The 18,978-nt window shown below is 34.8% G+C and overlaps 1 protein-coding gene across 1 annotated transcript in view; it reads left to right on the top strand.

Annotated features, from left to right (window-relative positions):
* RASA1 (RAS p21 protein activator 1) overlaps positions 1–18,978 on the top strand; it is a 153,904-nt gene that overhangs the window by 122,994 nt on the left and 11,932 nt on the right. Inside the window, 10 exon segments of the mRNA XM_010726074.3 lie at positions 1,030–1,108; positions 3,724–3,844; positions 6,558–6,714; positions 9,042–9,129; positions 11,638–11,715; positions 13,522–13,679; positions 13,960–14,036; positions 17,660–17,832; positions 18,031–18,190; positions 18,379–18,521. Of these exon segments, the coding sequence (XP_010724376.3) occupies positions 1,030–1,108; positions 3,724–3,844; positions 6,558–6,714; positions 9,042–9,129; positions 11,638–11,715; positions 13,522–13,679; positions 13,960–14,036; positions 17,660–17,832; positions 18,031–18,190; positions 18,379–18,521 (1,234 nt within the window).

Here is an 18,978-nt window from a genome sequence, read left to right as displayed (position 1 = left end):
AAAGCTGTTGAAATTAAGGGTTTTTGTTACTTGTGATTCTGTTGCAAAGAAGATCAGAAATGCTGACTCGATATTTTTAGAGTGAATTTGAGATTTAATTTCAGCAATGAGATAATCTGAAAATTGATTAGTTAATTGGAAATTATTTTTGTTTCCAGTTGATGAGTTAGTCTGTATTGTCAAAGACCAAATGTTATGAATCAAATATGTTTCATTCTTTTTCTTTACACTTTAACAATGTGTAGAGTGTTGTTGCTTATTCCTGCTTTCTGGATTCTTCATGATTTGAAATGTCAGCAATTGAGATAACTCAATTTCCCCTTAAGCATTAAAAAATAAAAAGATACTGCTCATGATGATGAGATACTGTTAAAATTGTCCAAGAAGCTAAGACCTGAGGAACAAGCTCTCGTGCAAAGCATTTTAAAATGTCTACTGTAATGCAATATTAAAATCTATCTTTACAATTGAATATCAAACCAAGTTTAATAATGATGTTGCTTATTTATATTCCCCTTATTTCTACTTACTTAATTCTTGTTTTTTCCAGGTTGCTGTTTTATATTTGAGTGTTTCATCTGTATTCGTGTGATACACAAATACAGCGTAAATTTCACTAACTGCAAAAATAAGTTAAAGCCACTCTTACCTTGGATTTCAGTTTGTATTTGTCATTATTTCCCTCCTAAGCCTTCCAACTTGTCTAAATCTGATAATGAAAGTACAATTTTCAGCCTGTTTGCAGAGCTGGTGATGCGCATGCACTATTTGAATATGGAAGAAACATTGGCATGTTAAGCAACAAAATAAAGTATTCTTCAGAGTTTCAGTGTAGTATTGGTATTCATAACATATTAATATGATTTATTGTATTAGTAAATTCTCGTTGCTACAAATGAGACTTTTAATATTTAATACCAATTTTAAAAACTGTAAGAATTTTTTTTGTTATTTGAATGGAAAAGCAAATTCTTTCATAGGAAAAGCTAACAAGTTTAATGTTAAAATCCTTTTTTCTTGTTGAAACAGTATTGCTGACATCATTGACCACTATAGAAAAGAACAAATTGTTGAAGGATATTACCTTAAAGATCCTGTTCCAATGCAGGTAAGATTTCATTTCTCAGCATTTGCTGAAGATCTGATCATCATCAAATCTATTTATAATATAAGAATGTGTGTTTCTTTTGTTCTATCTTTATATGCATTCACTTACCTAAAGTTGTCTTGTAGTCAACAGAAAATATGATATGATGTGCTTGTACCCTGAAGTGTTCATCCTCTGTTCTGTGCCCCCAGCTTTGGTCCATGGCTGAACAATGCTGTGCCTTAATTTTGTGGGGAAACCATAATACTCTCCAATCTATAGTGTCTGGCGTTCTTCTCCCAGAGGAAACATTACAATTGCAGGACTTATTCAGGAGTACTCTTGCCCTTTCACAGAAGGTCATTCTATCCCACAGTTCTCCCTAAGTCAGCTCACTAAGTTAAGCATGTTAAAACCATTTATTTCTCCTCATACCATTCCTTCTTATCACTACTTTATTGTGACTTATTCCAGTGCAAGCTCACCTGTCCTGAATATCATGGACCAGAACAGCCAATACATTAGTATAAATGGTATCATGATATGATATAAAATACTTTTTTACTTAAATAGTTAAATAAAATAATTAACAGAAATGTCCTTGATATTCTATGATTCTGTAAATGGGTGGTAAGGCCCTGGCACAGCTGCCCAAAGAAGCTGTTAGAGCCCCATCCCTGGAGGCATTCAGGATCAGGTTGGATGGGGCCCTGGGCAGCCCATCTACTGGGGAGCAACCCTATCCATGGCAGGGAGCTGGAATTGGGTGGGCTTTAAGGTCCCTTCCACCGTAAGCCATTGTATGTTGATTCTGTGATAACGTGCCATTTTTTGTGGTAGGGTGGCTCTAGTGAGCAGCCAAGCACCTGCAGAGCTGCCTGTTTATTCCCTTATCCCATGTAATGGGAGAGAGACTAGGAAGAGCACAACTTAAGAAAGAAAAACTCCTGGGTTGAGAGAAGTTTTTAGTAAAGAACAGAAAAAAAATACATAGTTCCTGTAAGGCAATCACTCACCACTTCCTTCAAGCAGACTGTTGCCCAGCTGGTATCTGAGCAACAGTTGGTCCAGAACACAAACAACAACTCCAGTTTTAATATTATTGAGGTGTTAGATGGCATTCAGTGCCCCTTCAGTTTGTTCAGGCCTGCTGTTTTAGCTGTGTCCATGCCCAGCTTCTTTTCCTTTCCCAGGCATCTCACTTTGAGATGAGTGACAGAGACTCCTTTGGTTCTGTGCAAACACTGCTTAGCAGTAGACAAAACCCTGGTGTGTTATCAACACTGTTTTGGGAAAATAATCTTCTGTTTACTAGTGATAAATAGCAGCACATACAACTTCCATGCATACCAATCTTTCCTGTATTGTTGATTGTCTTGTGGCACTGATGCTCCCCAACTGTTTGCTTGCTTTGGACTGTGGCATAAATTGTTAATAATCTTAGCTTTTCATATACATTTACAGTTCCTTTACTGATTTTTTTTTCCTGTTAATTTTTTTTACTATAATTTTCCATGAGACTTATGAGACATATACTTTATATGCTTTTAAATTATTCATGTTTGTGACTTTACTTTGTTTAAAAAGTGACCAGTTATGATTTTTTAGGTTTTGCTCTGTGTGGCCTTTGTTTCCCTAATATATTAGTCTATGTTCTATTTAAAAAAAAAAAAAGTTTAGAAGTCATGCTTACAGTTAGTGTGGGTGTGATGGACTTCCTATGTTAATGGGAAGGTTGCTATTCTTGCATAGTTACAGAGATCTTAAGGTCATAAACATCTTGACGTTGTTTCCATTGTGGGTCCTGCAATTCCTGTTAGTATTACCAAAGTATTTTTCACCTTGCCTTTATTGCTTTGTTCAAAATTACAATTCTTACATAGCTAGGAGGAAAAGTAAAATATTTAATGTCTAGCCAGTTCTCATATAATTTTTCATCTCAGCACTGTTCTCACTGCTTGACAGTCTAGTTTTTCTTTTATCTTACTGCTAAAGACCTTTTACTGATCAGATTACTAGGTAAGGTTAAATTTGGCTTGGCTAACTGAAGGGGCACTGAATGTCTTTGGGCCATTTCCATTTGCTACTTGACTTTACAAGTCTTACAGCTTTGTGTGATTTATCCTTTTTCTGTTTCATCTTCTGCTGTCTTCTGTTACAGTTCTACCCAGTTAGAACATATGAATTTCAATGATATTAAAAAGGAAGTATGCAACACTGTGAGCATGTTAATTTTAATTGTGATCTGCCCCATTCCTGTAGCTTCAGAGTAAATTTCTCTTATTACTCTGTCTGAAAACCTTCGGTAGAAATAGGTGTAATTTTCAAGACTTTCACAGCTTTTACAGAAGTTGCTGCGACAGATGCTGCTTTCTATTTAATATTAAAAAGGCATAGGTGGCGCTTTGTAAATGTTGGTCTGTATTGAAGACTTCTTTGATAATTCCGTAGAAAATAGTTAATGCATTTCTAGCCAGGGTATTGTATTAAAATTTGATGTATTTTAATAAAGCAATGTAATACACAATACTAAAGAGTTTGTTAGTAAGATAATCTTGGTTGCAGCACTCATAGCATGTGATTTTTTTTTTTGGTAGCAATTTCTGAACTTCAAAATATGTTTTCTTCTTTTCTAGCACCAAGAGCAAGTGTTTAATGATACACTGGATGGAAAAGAAATCTACAATACAATTCGTCGCTAAACTAAGGATGCTTTTTATAAAAATATTGTCAAAAAAGGCTATCTTTTGAAAAAAAGTGAGTTTTACTTACAATTCTTTTGTGGAACAAACATGGATGCGTGTTTAATAACTTCTTATATAAAACTGGTACTCGAAAGGACAAAATAGAAGCGAGCAGGATGGAGAAAATGTGTAAAGAGTATGAAAAAGTCTATTTCCTAAGTAGTATTTGAAAAGCACAATAACCAAAACTACATGCACCATAAAGGTGATTGGCAGGTTTTTCAGGAAAAAATATGGAGTACATTACAACTGTCAGGAATGTTTGTCATGAATAGATTTCAAGCACATTAAGTGTGCATTTTGAGAAAAAAAAAATGCATTTTATTTGAAGCTCATATTTTTGCAGACAGATTAGATTGAAGCTAGAAGGTTATAAATCCGAGCATTGAAGATGAGAGCTGTTTTATTGTTCCAGACTAGATTGCCTATTTTAAATTAAAAAAATATTTTTTTTATCTTTAAGATACATAGGGACTGTTTTTAGAGCCGTAACCATGGTAGCATTAACCATAATGTATAATGAGTACATTAAAAGTTAATGGCTTGACTCACATTATTATATCTCTGAAGAATTCAACAAAAATTGCACTTTGATCAGAACAGTGCCACACAGCACACAAGCTTGGGACAGTGAGGCTGGAGAGCCACTGAGGGAGTCTTTAAAGTTCTGAGACAACTAATCCCTTTAAAAGTTTTTCAATTATACTTTATTTTCATTACTGTTGATTTTAAAAAAAAAGAAAAACTGTTAACAGTGTGTTTTTAAGACGTAAGGAAGTCCATAGCTAAAAGGATAAATTCAGATAGTAATGTAGATAGCAAGCAAAAAAAAAAATGAGAAGAAAGGTATGATTTTAAATATAGCCAAATATAAAAGAGAAAAAAGAAATCCACAAAGCCACAGAATTTCTGGACAGAAGGAAAGTATTTCTTCTATTAAGAAAACTAATTCTCAGAGCTGTACAGGGGTGGGCTGGAGTGAAGAATCAGAGGAGAATTAAGTGAAAACCTTTTAGCTGAGAGAGAATGAAATACTTGAAAATGTGAACAGGAGTTCTGTGTAGATGTAGAGACATGCCCTTAGCCACATATGGAACAAATATAACATAATCTCTTTGCCACCTAGTGGACAGTGTAATAACTGGATGGTAGGGTCATGTTTTCAAAACCATACTGCTACTGTGCTGGATTTATCATATTCAAACCATAAAGATAAGTCTGCATTTTTTTCTAAAGCATACTGTGACTTACATATGAATTAGTTCCAGAAAGATCTTATCAATTGGAGGTCAGAAATTAATTTCTTTGGAACAAGTGAAAATAGCCATATTAGTGGATATAAGTGTATGATTCTGATTCAGATATATAATGTACTCCCATTTCTGCTCTTCAATCATACTTTTTTAAGTTGCTTTGATGCTCCTGCTGCAAATTGTTCAGAGTTCAGGAGTAGCTCTCTCTTTCTAGAGTCTATTTCCTAATTAAAAGTTATTGTAATAAATAGGATCAGAGAATCAGGACATAAACTGATAACTATACAGATACGGAGTCTTTCTAATCATACGAACACAGTGTCCCAGTAGCTCATATGCACTTGCTTTAATCTTGCTGAAATTAAGATGTTTAAAGAACTTACTGCAACTGTATGTAAATCTGTGATGATGGTCTGGATTGAGCTATGTGTTGCATAAAATTGAGTATGCGTGCTGATATTCTGCCTTGTGTGATTGTCATGTTCTGCTCGTAAGGGGAAGGATCTGATGACCAAATTCACGAATGCCCCTGGTTAGATTAAGGTAAAATGATGCATAGAGGTCTGCATGCAATTATCAGTTTTCATGATAACCTACATGCTACAATTGTCCCCAAAATACTGGCGAACAACTTCCCAATATACTGACAGTCCAATACTTAGAATCTATCTTAAATTGTCCTGCTAAACTACATGATATTAAGGAACCAAAATAATCTTAGTACTTAACAACTTTGACTTAACAACTATATGAGATACAGCTTTTAAGAAACAGAAATAGATCTAATGATTACTTCATAATTTTATGAGAGAAAAAGAATGAAAAGAAAAAACTGAGGAAAACAGAGAAGGAATGAGAGTCAGGAAAAATTGACAAGAACAAGATGGGTCACCGGACTACTTAAAAGGTCTGTTTCAAAGAGTTCTGGTGTCAGCCTGCTGTGCTGGAGAAGGGATGGGGGGATATTGTGTGCACTTGTCCAGAGATTGTAGTCTTGAACCAGCAAACAGTAATGATGACCACCAACAATACGAAGATGATGACCCTTTGGGGTCCCTCTCAGATGTCTTTTGATGCCTGCTAGGTTTGCAGGTGCTTTGTCCCAAGATTGTAAACAAGCAAGTTTGCCAAAATAAAACTGTAAAAAACAAGTTTATAGCTAAAATTTATTGTGGGAAGGAGGCCAGTTTGTCAGAGAAGGACTTATCCCACCAGAGGACAGTATATCATACTTGCTGATATCAGCTTTTGACTGGGTGCCATTGCAACGTGAATCGAGTACATCCCATAAGGTCAGAAGGTGTTTTTTGTTGGTCTTTCACAGTGATTAGCTATGTCATTGTAATAGTGGTTAGCTAAATGTCCTTCTATTTGACACCTGACAAAAACAAACTGCTCTGTTTTGTTATTTGACTTTACAAAATTGATATTTTCTTTAAAACAATCATAACTTCTGGCTTTACTTTTCTACAGGTAAAGGAAAAAGATGGAAAAACTTGTACTTTATATTAGAGGGAAATGATGCCCAGCTTATTTATTTTGAAAGTGAAAAGCGAGCCACAAAACCCAAAGGACTAATAGACCTTAGTGTGTGTTCTGTCTATGGAGTACATGACAGCTTGTTTGGCAGGTAGGATGCTGGTTCATAATTCTCATATGTGCAGCATACGAGACTTGACTGTTAGTTTGAGACATGTACAATGCAAATCCAGTTTGCTGCCAGTGAGCTGGCTTGTACTGATTGCAACTGTTCATTCATACTCAGTTGGTAGTAACTGTTCCTAAACAAATTGTAATCAACGATTTTAGTATTTTAAGTTAAAGCTTTTTTTATGAAATAAGGTGTGGCAATGATTCAAACTTTTGCGTTATTGTTTTTGGATATTGAGCATAATAATTGTTCCATGTTTTGTGATTGATACATGAAAAATGATGAACTAATGCTGAGGGCTTAACCAGTTAGAACCAAGAATTGATAAGATCAAGGATTTTATCAATTCCGAAATATTTGTCTACCTTTGATAGATATTTGAAAGCTAATTTGGTTAGGCAGAGTTTATAAGTAGTTTTCTATTTAAGATGAGTATTTTTATTAGAGCTATATATTCAGAGACCATTTTTGCATTAAGTCTTATTTTATTGTAATATTTTTCATCAAACTGTACCAATTACAAGGCATGTGATTGCTAACAAAGAAATTGAGAATACTCTTTCTGATATTACTTGTTGTTAGCAGGAAAGAAGTTACATTTTTGTTTATTGATAGTTTATAATTCCACCAATTTGTACTTAATGCCATATAAGAGCAGTGTGAATACCTTCTACTGGAAGTTTCAGATAGAAAAACACATAAGTAGAAATTCTGGTTATCCCATATCTAATTCAAGTGATTTGTAGCTAACAATACTATTAAAAAAAACCAACAACAATAAAAAAACTGTCATATTAGATGTGTAAAACTACTGGTGTTTCTTAAACCACAAATATTTGGTTGTCTTATTCCAATAATTTTTTGGATTCTGAAAATCCATGGAACTAACCATAATAAATAAACACTATTGAAATTTTCTGTATGTAAGTTAACAATTTTGAAGGAAGCTTTGGTGTACGTTTGTACACTGTAAAGAAGGAACAGTTTGTTTAATGACTACCTCTTAAGAAGTCCCGTGCTGTGAAATTGGGCAGTAAGTAGTTCTGAATGTGGGTAGGAAAAATGCATGGTTGCATCAACTGTAGGAAGCTAATAGTGAGGAACTATATAAAGTTCCTCCTGTACTTTAAGTAGCTGCTACTTGAAGAAGGAAAAAATAAAACAAGAAAAACAATCCCAAACTGTTTTTGCCCTTTTCTCAGAAGTATAGTGAAGCTTGTAGTTTTGCTTGTTTCTTTGAGGGTAGTGATGTAAATAGCCCTAGTTCTGTGTTACTTCCTGCTCTCCCTCATCCTGTGGCTGGACACATTCGCCAGGCAGTGAAATGGATGGAGAACAGAAGGCTGAAATTCTGCTGGAAAGGAAATGAGATTGTGTAATGCAGTGATTGGGACAGCTAAGTTTTCTTCAACATAAACTGGAAGGTTGTGAATGAAGCTTGTAATTTAACACTTGGTAGTGTTTTTGACAAATGGATGGTGGTATACAAAATGGCCAAGATACCATAATTCCATGTAAAGGTTTAGAGATATGTATCAGATGATTGGTGTGTGACCCAGTAAACGTTTTACTGGTCATGAGACCTGTAGGGGATTTCTTATGATAGTATTTCCTAAAATCCTGAAAGAACAAATCCTTAATGTGTCTTTAATTGCTTGGGATCTAATGCTGAACCTTTGCTTGTTTTTAAGTTTGTGGGAATAGATCTTAGTGGCAAGTCTTTCATGTTCCAAGGTGATTACTTATTGCCTCGACTGTAAGTCCGTATGCTCTTATATATATAACTTATATATATAAAATATAAAAATATATTCTAACATTCTAGAAGTCTCTTACTGCTCAGAAACAAAATAGCTGTGCTATAATTTTCTTAAAAGTAACATGTTCAAGCAAAAATGCAATCTTGAAATATATGAGAATATTTTTTGATAGTCTTTCCTGTCTATTTTGTGTTCAATATTCCCTTCACAAAATCAACAGAAAACTCTTAGTTTAGTGTAAATTTTGGCACACTGGGACTAGAATTGTTTAGTTGAAAGGAACCGTCAGAGATCCTGGAGACTGACCACCTCAGGTCTAACCAGAAGTTAAAGCACATTACTGAGGGCATTGTCCAAATGCTTCTTAAACACTGACAGGCATGGGGCATCCACCAGCTCTGTAGGACGCCTGTGCCTGAGAGTGTCTGACCACTCTCACGGTATAAGGAAATTATTCCTAATGTCCAGTCTGAGATTAATAAGTGAAGGTATTTGTAAATATTACGAAGATTAATAAAACTTTTTGTTGTTCTGTTTATCTTTAAGGCCAAACTGTTTTCAGATAGTAGTTCAGCACTTTAGTGAAGAGCATTACATCTTTTACTTTGCAGGCGAAACTCCAGAACAAGCACAGGTGAGAGCTTTTGTTGGTAAATATAATTTTTAAAGTGATTTATTATTTTTTGTTGGCATTGTAGTGTTCAGCAATACTATCCTTCTTCAGTAGGAAGCAAATGTACCATAAATGAGATAGTGGTTAAGCTTATATCAGCAAGTGTTATGATACAGTAGTAGGAGATGTAAGGAGGGAAAAACTATTGTTGGGAATCCAGTGCCTATATTACTTGTACTTGGGATTTTTACTTTGGACAAGTTCCGGTTCTGTGGAATGAACTCAGGTTATATCTTTTGTACATTTTGTAGAACGCAACTTCTGGCATAATTCAGTACAGAAAAATAATTCGCTCTCCAACACTTTTCCTTCAAGAGTATTTTCCTGATGTGAAATAAAACAGTAGCACATCTATGTGTGCCCAATGACCAAATTAGAAGGAATGACTATCTTCCACAGTTTTTCCTGTTCCTGAATCAGTAATTTTTCATAGTTTTGGGCCCTCATTGTGCACGAGGAGTGATGTGATTGTAAAGAGCTTAGTGCTCTAAAATCCTCTTTACCAGCAGGAGAGTGCAAGTTGAGGCAATGCTTTCATTTATTAAGGTTACAATTCTGAAATATACATGTTGCATCAGAAGTTAGGCTTTCCATTTGGTTTAATTTGAATTAAAGCTTTTTAAAGTAGTACTTATAGTAGGCAGTATACATTCAATATTTTTATAGTGCTGTATACACAGGAAAGAACAGATTTTCTTGTTGAACTGTCAAAAGTTTATGGAAGTCCCTGGGATAACTTCTGAATATTGCACTGATGTTTATCACACAGCTGTCAGTGTATCATCTCTGAGATGCAGCATGCAGTCATTGAGAGTATATCCATTAATTTCTACAATCATGAACATGTAGGTTCATTTTTGTCATGTCCAGTGTTGTGTGAGTTCTAGAAATTAAAAGAATGTGTAGAAAGCAAAACATTGTGCCATGTTCCCCGAGTGGTTTGATTTAATCTACTTTTGATTTTGATTGATCTAACACCCTGTTCGCTGTATTCTTTACAAAGTACAGTTCTGTTAATAATGCAGTCTTAGTTCATGCGCGTTGGTTCTCATTTAGATCTGTTCTGAGAAGATCACGATTTTTTTTTTAACAGTCAAATACTTTATAGAGGACTAATTTTTTTTATATATTAAGGAAAAAAATTATTCTTTCATAGTGCAAATAGATATCGAAGCAGCCATCTTATGGAATGGGTCACATGTTGTGCACTAAGTGTAATTGAATGTACAAGAATGGCGCTATTTGTGCATTGTTCTCACTGCTGTCAGTTTTAGCATTTAAGAAGATAGGTTTTCCTGTAATGATTGAGTTTAGGGATGCACTGTGCATCTACAAAACATTTACTAGTACACTGTATTTAGGAAGTCTTTGGCTCTCTTATTGCTGCTACTTTAGAATAAAGGAACAAGCCACTAAAACTCTGTGCTGCACACATGGAAGCTTTTCCTTCTGTAGAAGGCTTAGAAAGTTGAAGCCTGACTCAAAGTAGTTTAGCTAAGAATGGCTGTGGTAGATGATGCTCCTGTATTGTTTTTAATATGTGGAACATACAGTGAAGAAGAAGATTCAAACAATATTGTGGGGTTTTTTAATGATGCTGTTAAATTATACTTCGAGGATAATTGGTGGCAGATCTTTGAGATAGACTTCAAAATGCAACTGATTAAAACTTACATTTTGAGCTTTGCAGCAGCAATGAAGAATATGATGGCTGTGGGACAGAAACAAGAGAAAGCAGCTGTACCTTTTCTCCTATCTTCTAAAACTAAGACTCCCATACAAAGCTCTTATATTAGGAACTTCAGCTTTTTCAGAGGTGGTCTGGTGAGGTGATGGTGCCTCTTAGCAGCTTATTTGTATAATAATGAATAAAAAGCACAAATTTTCTTCAGATTGCTCCTAGATGACCTATTCATTTTCTTTAATAAAGTGGAATCCATCCATCCATTCTACTACATAAGGCTATGAGAAGACAAAAGGAGGATGTAGGATATCCTTCTTTTCAGTGTTTTTCTGATAATGCTGTTTAGTTTACATTGGAATTATATGCACTATTATGACAGGAATAGAGATGTAATTGGAGGAAAAAAACAGCATAGTTTGTCTTGTTAATTTATTTTTTCAGAAGTAAGCAGGATTTGCTTCATTTTATATGCCATTTGCAATTTAATGTGATATTACTAGACTGGAAATTTGTTAAAGGTTGCACTGTCTGTGTATACCCAATTAACAAGATTTGATATTTCCAAAAAAAGACATTGCTTCTGATTTGCAAATCCTTAATTTTTATTTACTTATTGAAGATAAGAATTTTACTTTATTATTCAAATTTAGATATTTGGAGTGGCATAAAAATTGAACCTGAGGAATGCTTCAGATATTTAATGTACCCTTTAAGATGTCTACTCTACTGCAAGAAGCTGTATCTGACTTTGCCTTATTATACTATTCTGCATTCTTTTCTTTCAGGACTGGATGAAAGCTCTGCAGATGTTTTGCAGTTTAAGAAAAACCAGTCCAGGAACATCAAACAAACGTCTACGCCAGGTAAAGCTGTACAGATGTTAAAGGGTTTTGCTTTGTTGGCGTTAAAGTTTTATGTTGTGCAGATACGTTGACAAATGTATTTTCCTTTCAATAGTAAATTCTGCACGTTCTTACTTCACTTTCTGGAGTTATGCAGAACCAGAATGATTTCAGTTTTGTTAGCTGTATGCAGAAAGAACAGTGTTTTTATGCAATCTGTAGATACCGTGCTAGGTACTAATTTCAGATGTTATGTGGCTGTGATAGTCAGCTTTTTATCTGTTTAACTTAATATTTTACATTATGTGAGGGACCTAAACAAACAAACAAACAAAAAAACAGACTTCACATCATCTTTTGTGAGATGTAAAAAAAATGTTTGTTCAAATACTGTTGTTCCTCATTTTTTAGTAACCAGTGTGTGCTGAGCCATGCTGTTGGCTTAAAATTTCTTGGCCTCTTGAAAGTGACCAGAATTGGCACAGAGGTTGGAGGACTGATGGTCAGTTATGACCAAGTCTATAATGGTTGTAAAGTAACATATGTACTTCAGGAATCCCTGATAATTCTGAACGTTGGGAATAGTGAAAGTAATTACTGTGGAAAAAGAAACACATTTTCCAGGACACACAGAATTATTCTGTAATTAGCATTAAAGAAGATTAAATGCTTCTGAAGAAAATAACTATGTTAAGTGAATCAGTGGGTGAAATTGGAGGCTTTCAAGCTGCAGAAGCTAGGCAAGAAGGGTGGCATTTTAAACTAATTCTGTCCCTCAAAAAACAATGTTTTTCTGCATAAAGGTGAAGAACAGAAGAAAAGTGAAAAATATAAATATGAATCATCAAGACAGGAAAAAACAAACTCCTCCATTTGTATTACAGAAATTGTATCAGGAACCAGAGTTTGAGAAACATACTTCATCAGTTACTTTGTGTTGAGCACTTGCAAAGTGTGATGGAAAGTAAAGCCTTGCTAGTGCTTATAATAATGACTTTGATGGCTTGGTCAGTCTTCTGAGGGAATATACAAACACTCATGAATTCTTACAGTTTTTAACCGTCCTTCAAAGCTTGTATTGCTGAATATTTGTCTTTGAATGAAATGTTGTCTGAATTAAATGTGGTAATTCCTGTTCTTACTATATTTATTTGGCAACAGCTGATAACAGTACATGTTGGATTAAGCTATGAATTTCACATTATTTAGAATTTTGTGGAAAAGTAGATCAAAATATCTTCCTTCATATAAGTAAGATTTTAGAAGGTTCACTTCTCATTTTTTGGAAATGTGGGGTTACTAATTGCTTGAGTAGTCTTGAGAGTCCATATTACGGACCAAGTTGTTTTCATTTTAGGAGGAAAACTGGTTATAATGTGTTGCACAATAGAATTCTGTGTGATCTGTTTGGAAAGCAGAGGTTAAGCCATTCTGCTTGGAATCATCTGTGATTTTTACTCAAGATGCCAGGTTTTGGTTTCTGTAAAATTTTCTATGTGTAGAAAAGTTAGCATTTACAAATCCTAATGTTTGTTAGAGATAAGTTAAATAAAAACCATCACCACTAACAAAAATAAATAGGTTACATTAAAAATACGGTGCCAGAGATTTGTTTTCAGTAGTTGATACTGCTCGTATTTTGTCACTGGTGCTTGTTAAAATATTGATCCATTATGTCTGTTCTGTGTCCTTTCCATTAGGAAGTAACGGTTTGTAATCACTACTCGTAAGTTAACATAAAGCCTCCACATAGAGAAAAAAATATTCATGTTTTTAATGATTCTGTTCCAGAAAAAAAAGGAGTAATTTCTTTTTTTTTTTTTCCAGGTCAGCAGTCTTATTTTGCATGTGGAAGAAGCTCATACGCTCCCAGTAAAGCATTTTACTAATCCATACTGTAACATCTACCTGAACAGTGTTCAGGTAGCAAAAACACATATCAGGGAAGGGCAGAACCCTGTGTGGTCAGAAGAATTTGTTTTTGAGTAAGTCTTACTCTTCTCAAGTTCTGCTAAGATGCTTTGCATTTAAGATTATTAACGGTCTCCTATTTTGCATGTGCTTTTAAAAGTACTGTGTGTGTGGTTAATGACCAGCAGCTTTTTAGCCATTAAATGTGTGAGCAGATTTTCTGTAGCAGCTAAATGTCTTTGGTAATGTGTGTCTTTGTTGTAAATGAGAATTCAGGTTTGAAAAGAATTTAGATTAAGGTTAAATGCCAGCCAACTGTAAGTATTAATTGAGGCTTTCTGTCTTTTCTCCTAGTGATCTTTCATCTGATATTAATAGATTTGAGATAAGTCTTAGTAACAAAACAAAGAAAAGTAAAGATCCAGATATATGTAAGTATTTTTCTGTAAAAGTTGCATATGTATTGCAGCAGTTGATTATGTCTGCAGTTTTCATGCTCTTGTGAAACATTATCACAAGAGAATTAAGTGTATTATTATATCTACCACACTTGTATGTTTTAGATGTCTGTTAATGGTTTTGCATTCATGTTTTTACAATAAGAACTTGCATGGTTTTTATTACTGAGATACACAGAAATCCAGTCATAAGTATCTCCTGGCTTTCCTAGATGTTCTTTAGAATCACTGTTATGTGATGCAGTGTCTGTGCTTACAAAAAGGGAAGATCAAAAGAGAATCTGTCAGTAATAGTCTGCTCGGTTTTACTATCTCACTGAGTTAACTTATTTGATCTGTTTTAAGTATGCATGTATGGAATTCCTTGTTAATATTTTTGTTGTGTTTACTGGGAACGAAGTAAAGGAGCAAATGTATTACATCGTTTAAAAATGAATCAAAAATACCCTGAGAGTCTCTGGAATTTGCCATTTTCTTTGTTTCACATCATCTCCATTCTTTCTTTGCATGACTTCTAGGCTTAAACCTGAAGTTACCTCAGTATCATTTCAGGAAAGAATCCATATGTTCTTCCACTCTTTACAGGAATTCACAAGATTTTTTTTCTTCCTGTTAACTAGACAGCTGCATCTTCAGTAGTTGATTTGTTTCTGTGTATGTCAGCAAGTTAGTAGCAAGCTAGTACGGCAACATCAGCTTTCTAGGAAGAAAGGACTCATTTTGAAAAGCATGGCTTCTGAGCTCTTCTACATTAAAATATATATATATATATATTATGATCAATTCCCTTCACACAAATAACATATTTCAAACTTCTTTTCCTAGTAAAACTATCAAAACTATCATTTGCTGTTTTGCTTCTGTAAGAGCTTCAGCCCCTACCCTCTTCGTTTGTTGCCTGCAGTGCAGCACTACCCCACCCACCCTCAGTTTGTTCCAAGAATTTTCTTTTCTATTGTGTTCAGACCTGCCTGCTTTAAAGCCTGGCAGAGTACTTAGAGTCTATTGCAGTTGTTTCAGTTTGCATATATTGTGTTATTAGCCTGTTATCTATGTCTCTGGGTTAATTTTGTGATTTTTTCAGAGAAGAGATTTATAGGGAAATTGTGACCAAAGTAGAATTACTACTCAGATTGAGTGCTCTTGCAGAACTCAATTCCAGATTCCAGAATGCAGTTCCAAAACTTTGTCCTTCCTCTGACTAGAAAAATTCTCGTATAATAGGAGGAAAAAAGATGTCCCTCTGACAGACAGAATGCCTTTAATCATGGTTCATGTTCTTGCACTCTTCTTATATTTACTTGAGTAGAAAAGTCACTATCTGGCTACCCCACTGGTTCGATCAGTAAAGGAACCATTGCAATGGTAATTCATGAATTGAATGTCTTAATTTTTTTCAAATCGTTTTTGTCATTTCCTTCTTTGTCCAGATTAAGGAGATTATGTTGGCTTTGGATGCATCCAGCTGCTGGAAGGTGATAGAAAGTTTAGTTAGGGGTAGAGCTACTTGGCTTCCCTCACAGCATAACTCAACAGTAATTTAATTTGGGGATAAGGATTAGACAAAGTCAAGTTGAATTAGTATGCATCTCTGCCCTATTATAAATGGAAATAAATGAGCAGTACCAGATTTTATCTAACAGACCAGGATGTATTGTCTGAATAACGCCCGAACTCTCCAAAAGCAAGAAAATTCATTTCTTCCACAAATATTTTGCTTCCCAGCTGCAATTGCTAAATGTGGATTGCCCTGAAATGGGAACCATGTGACTCTAGTACTGTGCTTCTTCTCCATTATTTGGTTAAGTCAGCTTTCCTGCTTGTTGCTTCTGCTGTAGTAAGCAGATTGAAGGCCCTGTAATACGTATGAATCTGTTTTTGTTTCTTCCACCATTTCTTTCATTTTAAATACTAAGATAAGAGCATGAAGGCTGCTTTTCAGTATTTTAAAATGTTTCATGAATTCCCAGGTTTTTGACTTGGATGCTTGTCTGTTAAAAGTAATCAATAATTATTGTAATACTCCCATCTTGTAAAAAATTTGAGTATTTTAACTAAGGAGTTTAGTATCATTTCTGCTCAAACCTTTTCTTTTTGTTTCTCTACCAAAGAGGAACTAAATAACTTGTACAAGGATTTATTTGCATAAGTATATATTAATGTCTTAAAAACAAACATGAAAAAAAATACAATGAAGTCCTAATACTTAGACTTCGTTTGCTGCTTCTGAAAACTGGGATGCTCAAGTTTGATTAGACAACTGAAGCAATCAGTCTGCCAGGGCAGTACTACGCAGTATTGAACTGTAGTGGAAGTTCTGGCTTGGTTTAGCATTGCAATAGTTGGTTAATTTCATTTAGTTAATGGAGGAAAAACTAAGTATCTTTTATAAAGGAGGAGGTCAGCACTTGCAGGCATGTCTGTAAAACATGGTATTAGCCTTTGTTTTTCTTCTCAGCGTGGTTCTTATTTGCAGAAGTGCCACAGGTTGGTTTTGAAGCTGATAGTTTAGGGTATGCAGTTGCAGCCAGGTGGAAAAAAAGTCTCTGTGGTGCCACAGAATTGGCAAATGTATGCTGGGAAGTTATGTTTGCTCTGGCAGGCTAGAGGCTCCTCTGTTTTTCAGGCAATATTGCAATTACAAAATACTACTGTAGCCACTGGAAAAAATAAATCAATTATTCTAGAACCTGTATTTCACTGTCCCTATCAGTTTGCCAATGTATGACACATGCCATACGTTTGCAGCCAAAGGAACCAAATACATTGCTTAGCTGCAGTATATAAGATTTGATGGGAAGAAATATTCTTGGAAAGTTGATTGATGGGATTATGGTCCCATTCACACTGTTAATAAGTAAAAGATGAAGAATTATTTTTTCAACTACTTAACTGACGTGAATGCATTATCTTACAGGAGTTTATAAGCTCCAAACAGCATGAAATAGGCAACTGGTGTGCCCTGAAGTGAGCATTATGAATGTGATGCTATTCTATTTGGGTATCAGGTAATTACCTGATAACATTGCAATAGTGGAGCAACAGAAAGTCTGTGAGAACTGCTGACAATTTCTGGAAGACTGTATAGACTTTGCAGTAATGGCATTAAAATAAAAAAAAAAAAAATTGGAGTATTGTAATTTCAGCAGTGTCACTGTAATAAAAGTAAAAAGAAAGTGGTGAGGAAGCAGGCCTTATGATGATATCAGCCCACTGTTAAAAATAAAAAATCACAGTGAATTCTAAATACTTCATCTGCTTTTATTTTTGATTGCTGCCGGGAATTGCAAGGTAGCACTTAATTTATCTGCTGCTTGGGTATTACAAAGGAAACAATATCAGTATCTGTGTGGCATTCTTGAATGCATGTTTATGCATTACTCAGAGACTGCTTTGTGTTTCCACTTCACAGGAATATTCTAAACCAGTGAATAGAGAGCCTGCTAACTTATTGACGGCAAAAATCTTGATTGCTGTTATTAATATCCTTATTGAAGCAAGATGGCATGTGATGAAAATAGTTATTTTATTTGATATGAACAATTTGATATATTTTGCTGGAGGTGAATTAATTTAATAATGCTTTTTTCCTGAAGTATTTATGCGCTGCCAATTAAGCCGATTACAAAAAGGACATGCAACAGATGAGTGGTTTCAACTCAGTTCCCATGTACCATTAAAGGGTATTGAGCCAGGATCTCTGCGTGTTCGAGCACGATATTCTATGGAGAAGATCATGCCAGAAGAGGAATACAGTGAGTTTAAAGAGGTATAAAAATGTTTAACTTTCCTTAGTTCACCTGTCAAAACTTACTTTGTTGTTTGAGACGAATTTTGAAAACAGTGCTTGACACAATTTAATTATATTTATAGTGACATCTATTTTACTATAGATGTATGACACCAGTTTCTACTGAATAGTTAACATAAATTTCTGAATTTTTTAAGTTCTTTCTTTTTCTTTCAGCTTGTACTCCAGAAAGAACTTCATGTAGTCTATGCCTTATCACATGTTTGCGGACAGGACAGAACACTGTTGGCTGGCATTTTACTGAAGATTTTTCTTCATGAAAAGCTTGAGTCCTTGTTGTTACGAACACTAAATGACAGGGAAATAAGCATGGAAGGTATTGTACTACTTACACTGAAGTTTACTGAAACTGTGGGCAGGTAGGGAGGAGAGGGCTGTGCTGTCTTATTTTTTGTTGGTTTTATTTACAACATAGAGTTGTATGCAGCAGGTTTTTTTCTCTGCTCTTTATTGTCTGCCTTTCTCAACCTTTTAATTCACTTCTTTTTTTTTTTCTTCTTTCAGATGAAGCTACTACTTTGTTTCGTGCTACCACTTTAGCAAGTACACTTATGGAGCAGTATATGAAAGCCACAGCAACACGTTTTGTTCACCATGCACTGAAAGACTCTATATTAAAGATAATGGAGAGCAAGCAGTCCTGTGAGGTGATACCTTGAACTATGTTTTTGAACATCTTGGTTTGTTGAGACAGTTATCTACTGGCTGTTACATTTTATGCTTGGATTAAATGTTATCTTTAGAGATATTCATTTATCTCTCAGAACAAAGCTTCATTTATGTGATTAATATAGGATCTGAATTCATTTTTTTTCTAGTGTTGCCATGAGCAATATTGATACTAGCGATTTTGAAGTGCTAAACTTTTAAATTCACAACTTTCAATTTAGATATTTATTCTGTAGCTAACATAACTTGTTCTGCAGCAGTTACTGAGCAGCGTGACCTGAATAACTTCTAGTAAGCTCAAGATGTCACACAGGTCAATTTCTGAACTTTAGTTCTGATTTTAAACTCCCTGATACTGCTTATTGATCTGCTGATTTTTGGGGGGAGGCTTCAGAGTAGGACTGGGGGTGGAGGGGATTATTTATTTATTTATTT

Source organism: Meleagris gallopavo, chromosome Z, assembly GCF_000146605.3.
Source record: "Meleagris gallopavo isolate NT-WF06-2002-E0010 breed Aviagen turkey brand Nicholas breeding stock chromosome Z, Turkey_5.1, whole genome shotgun sequence".
NCBI classification, from domain to species: Eukaryota; Metazoa; Chordata; class Aves; order Galliformes; family Phasianidae; genus Meleagris; species Meleagris gallopavo.
This window is presented reverse-complemented; position numbering and strand designations above follow the sequence as displayed.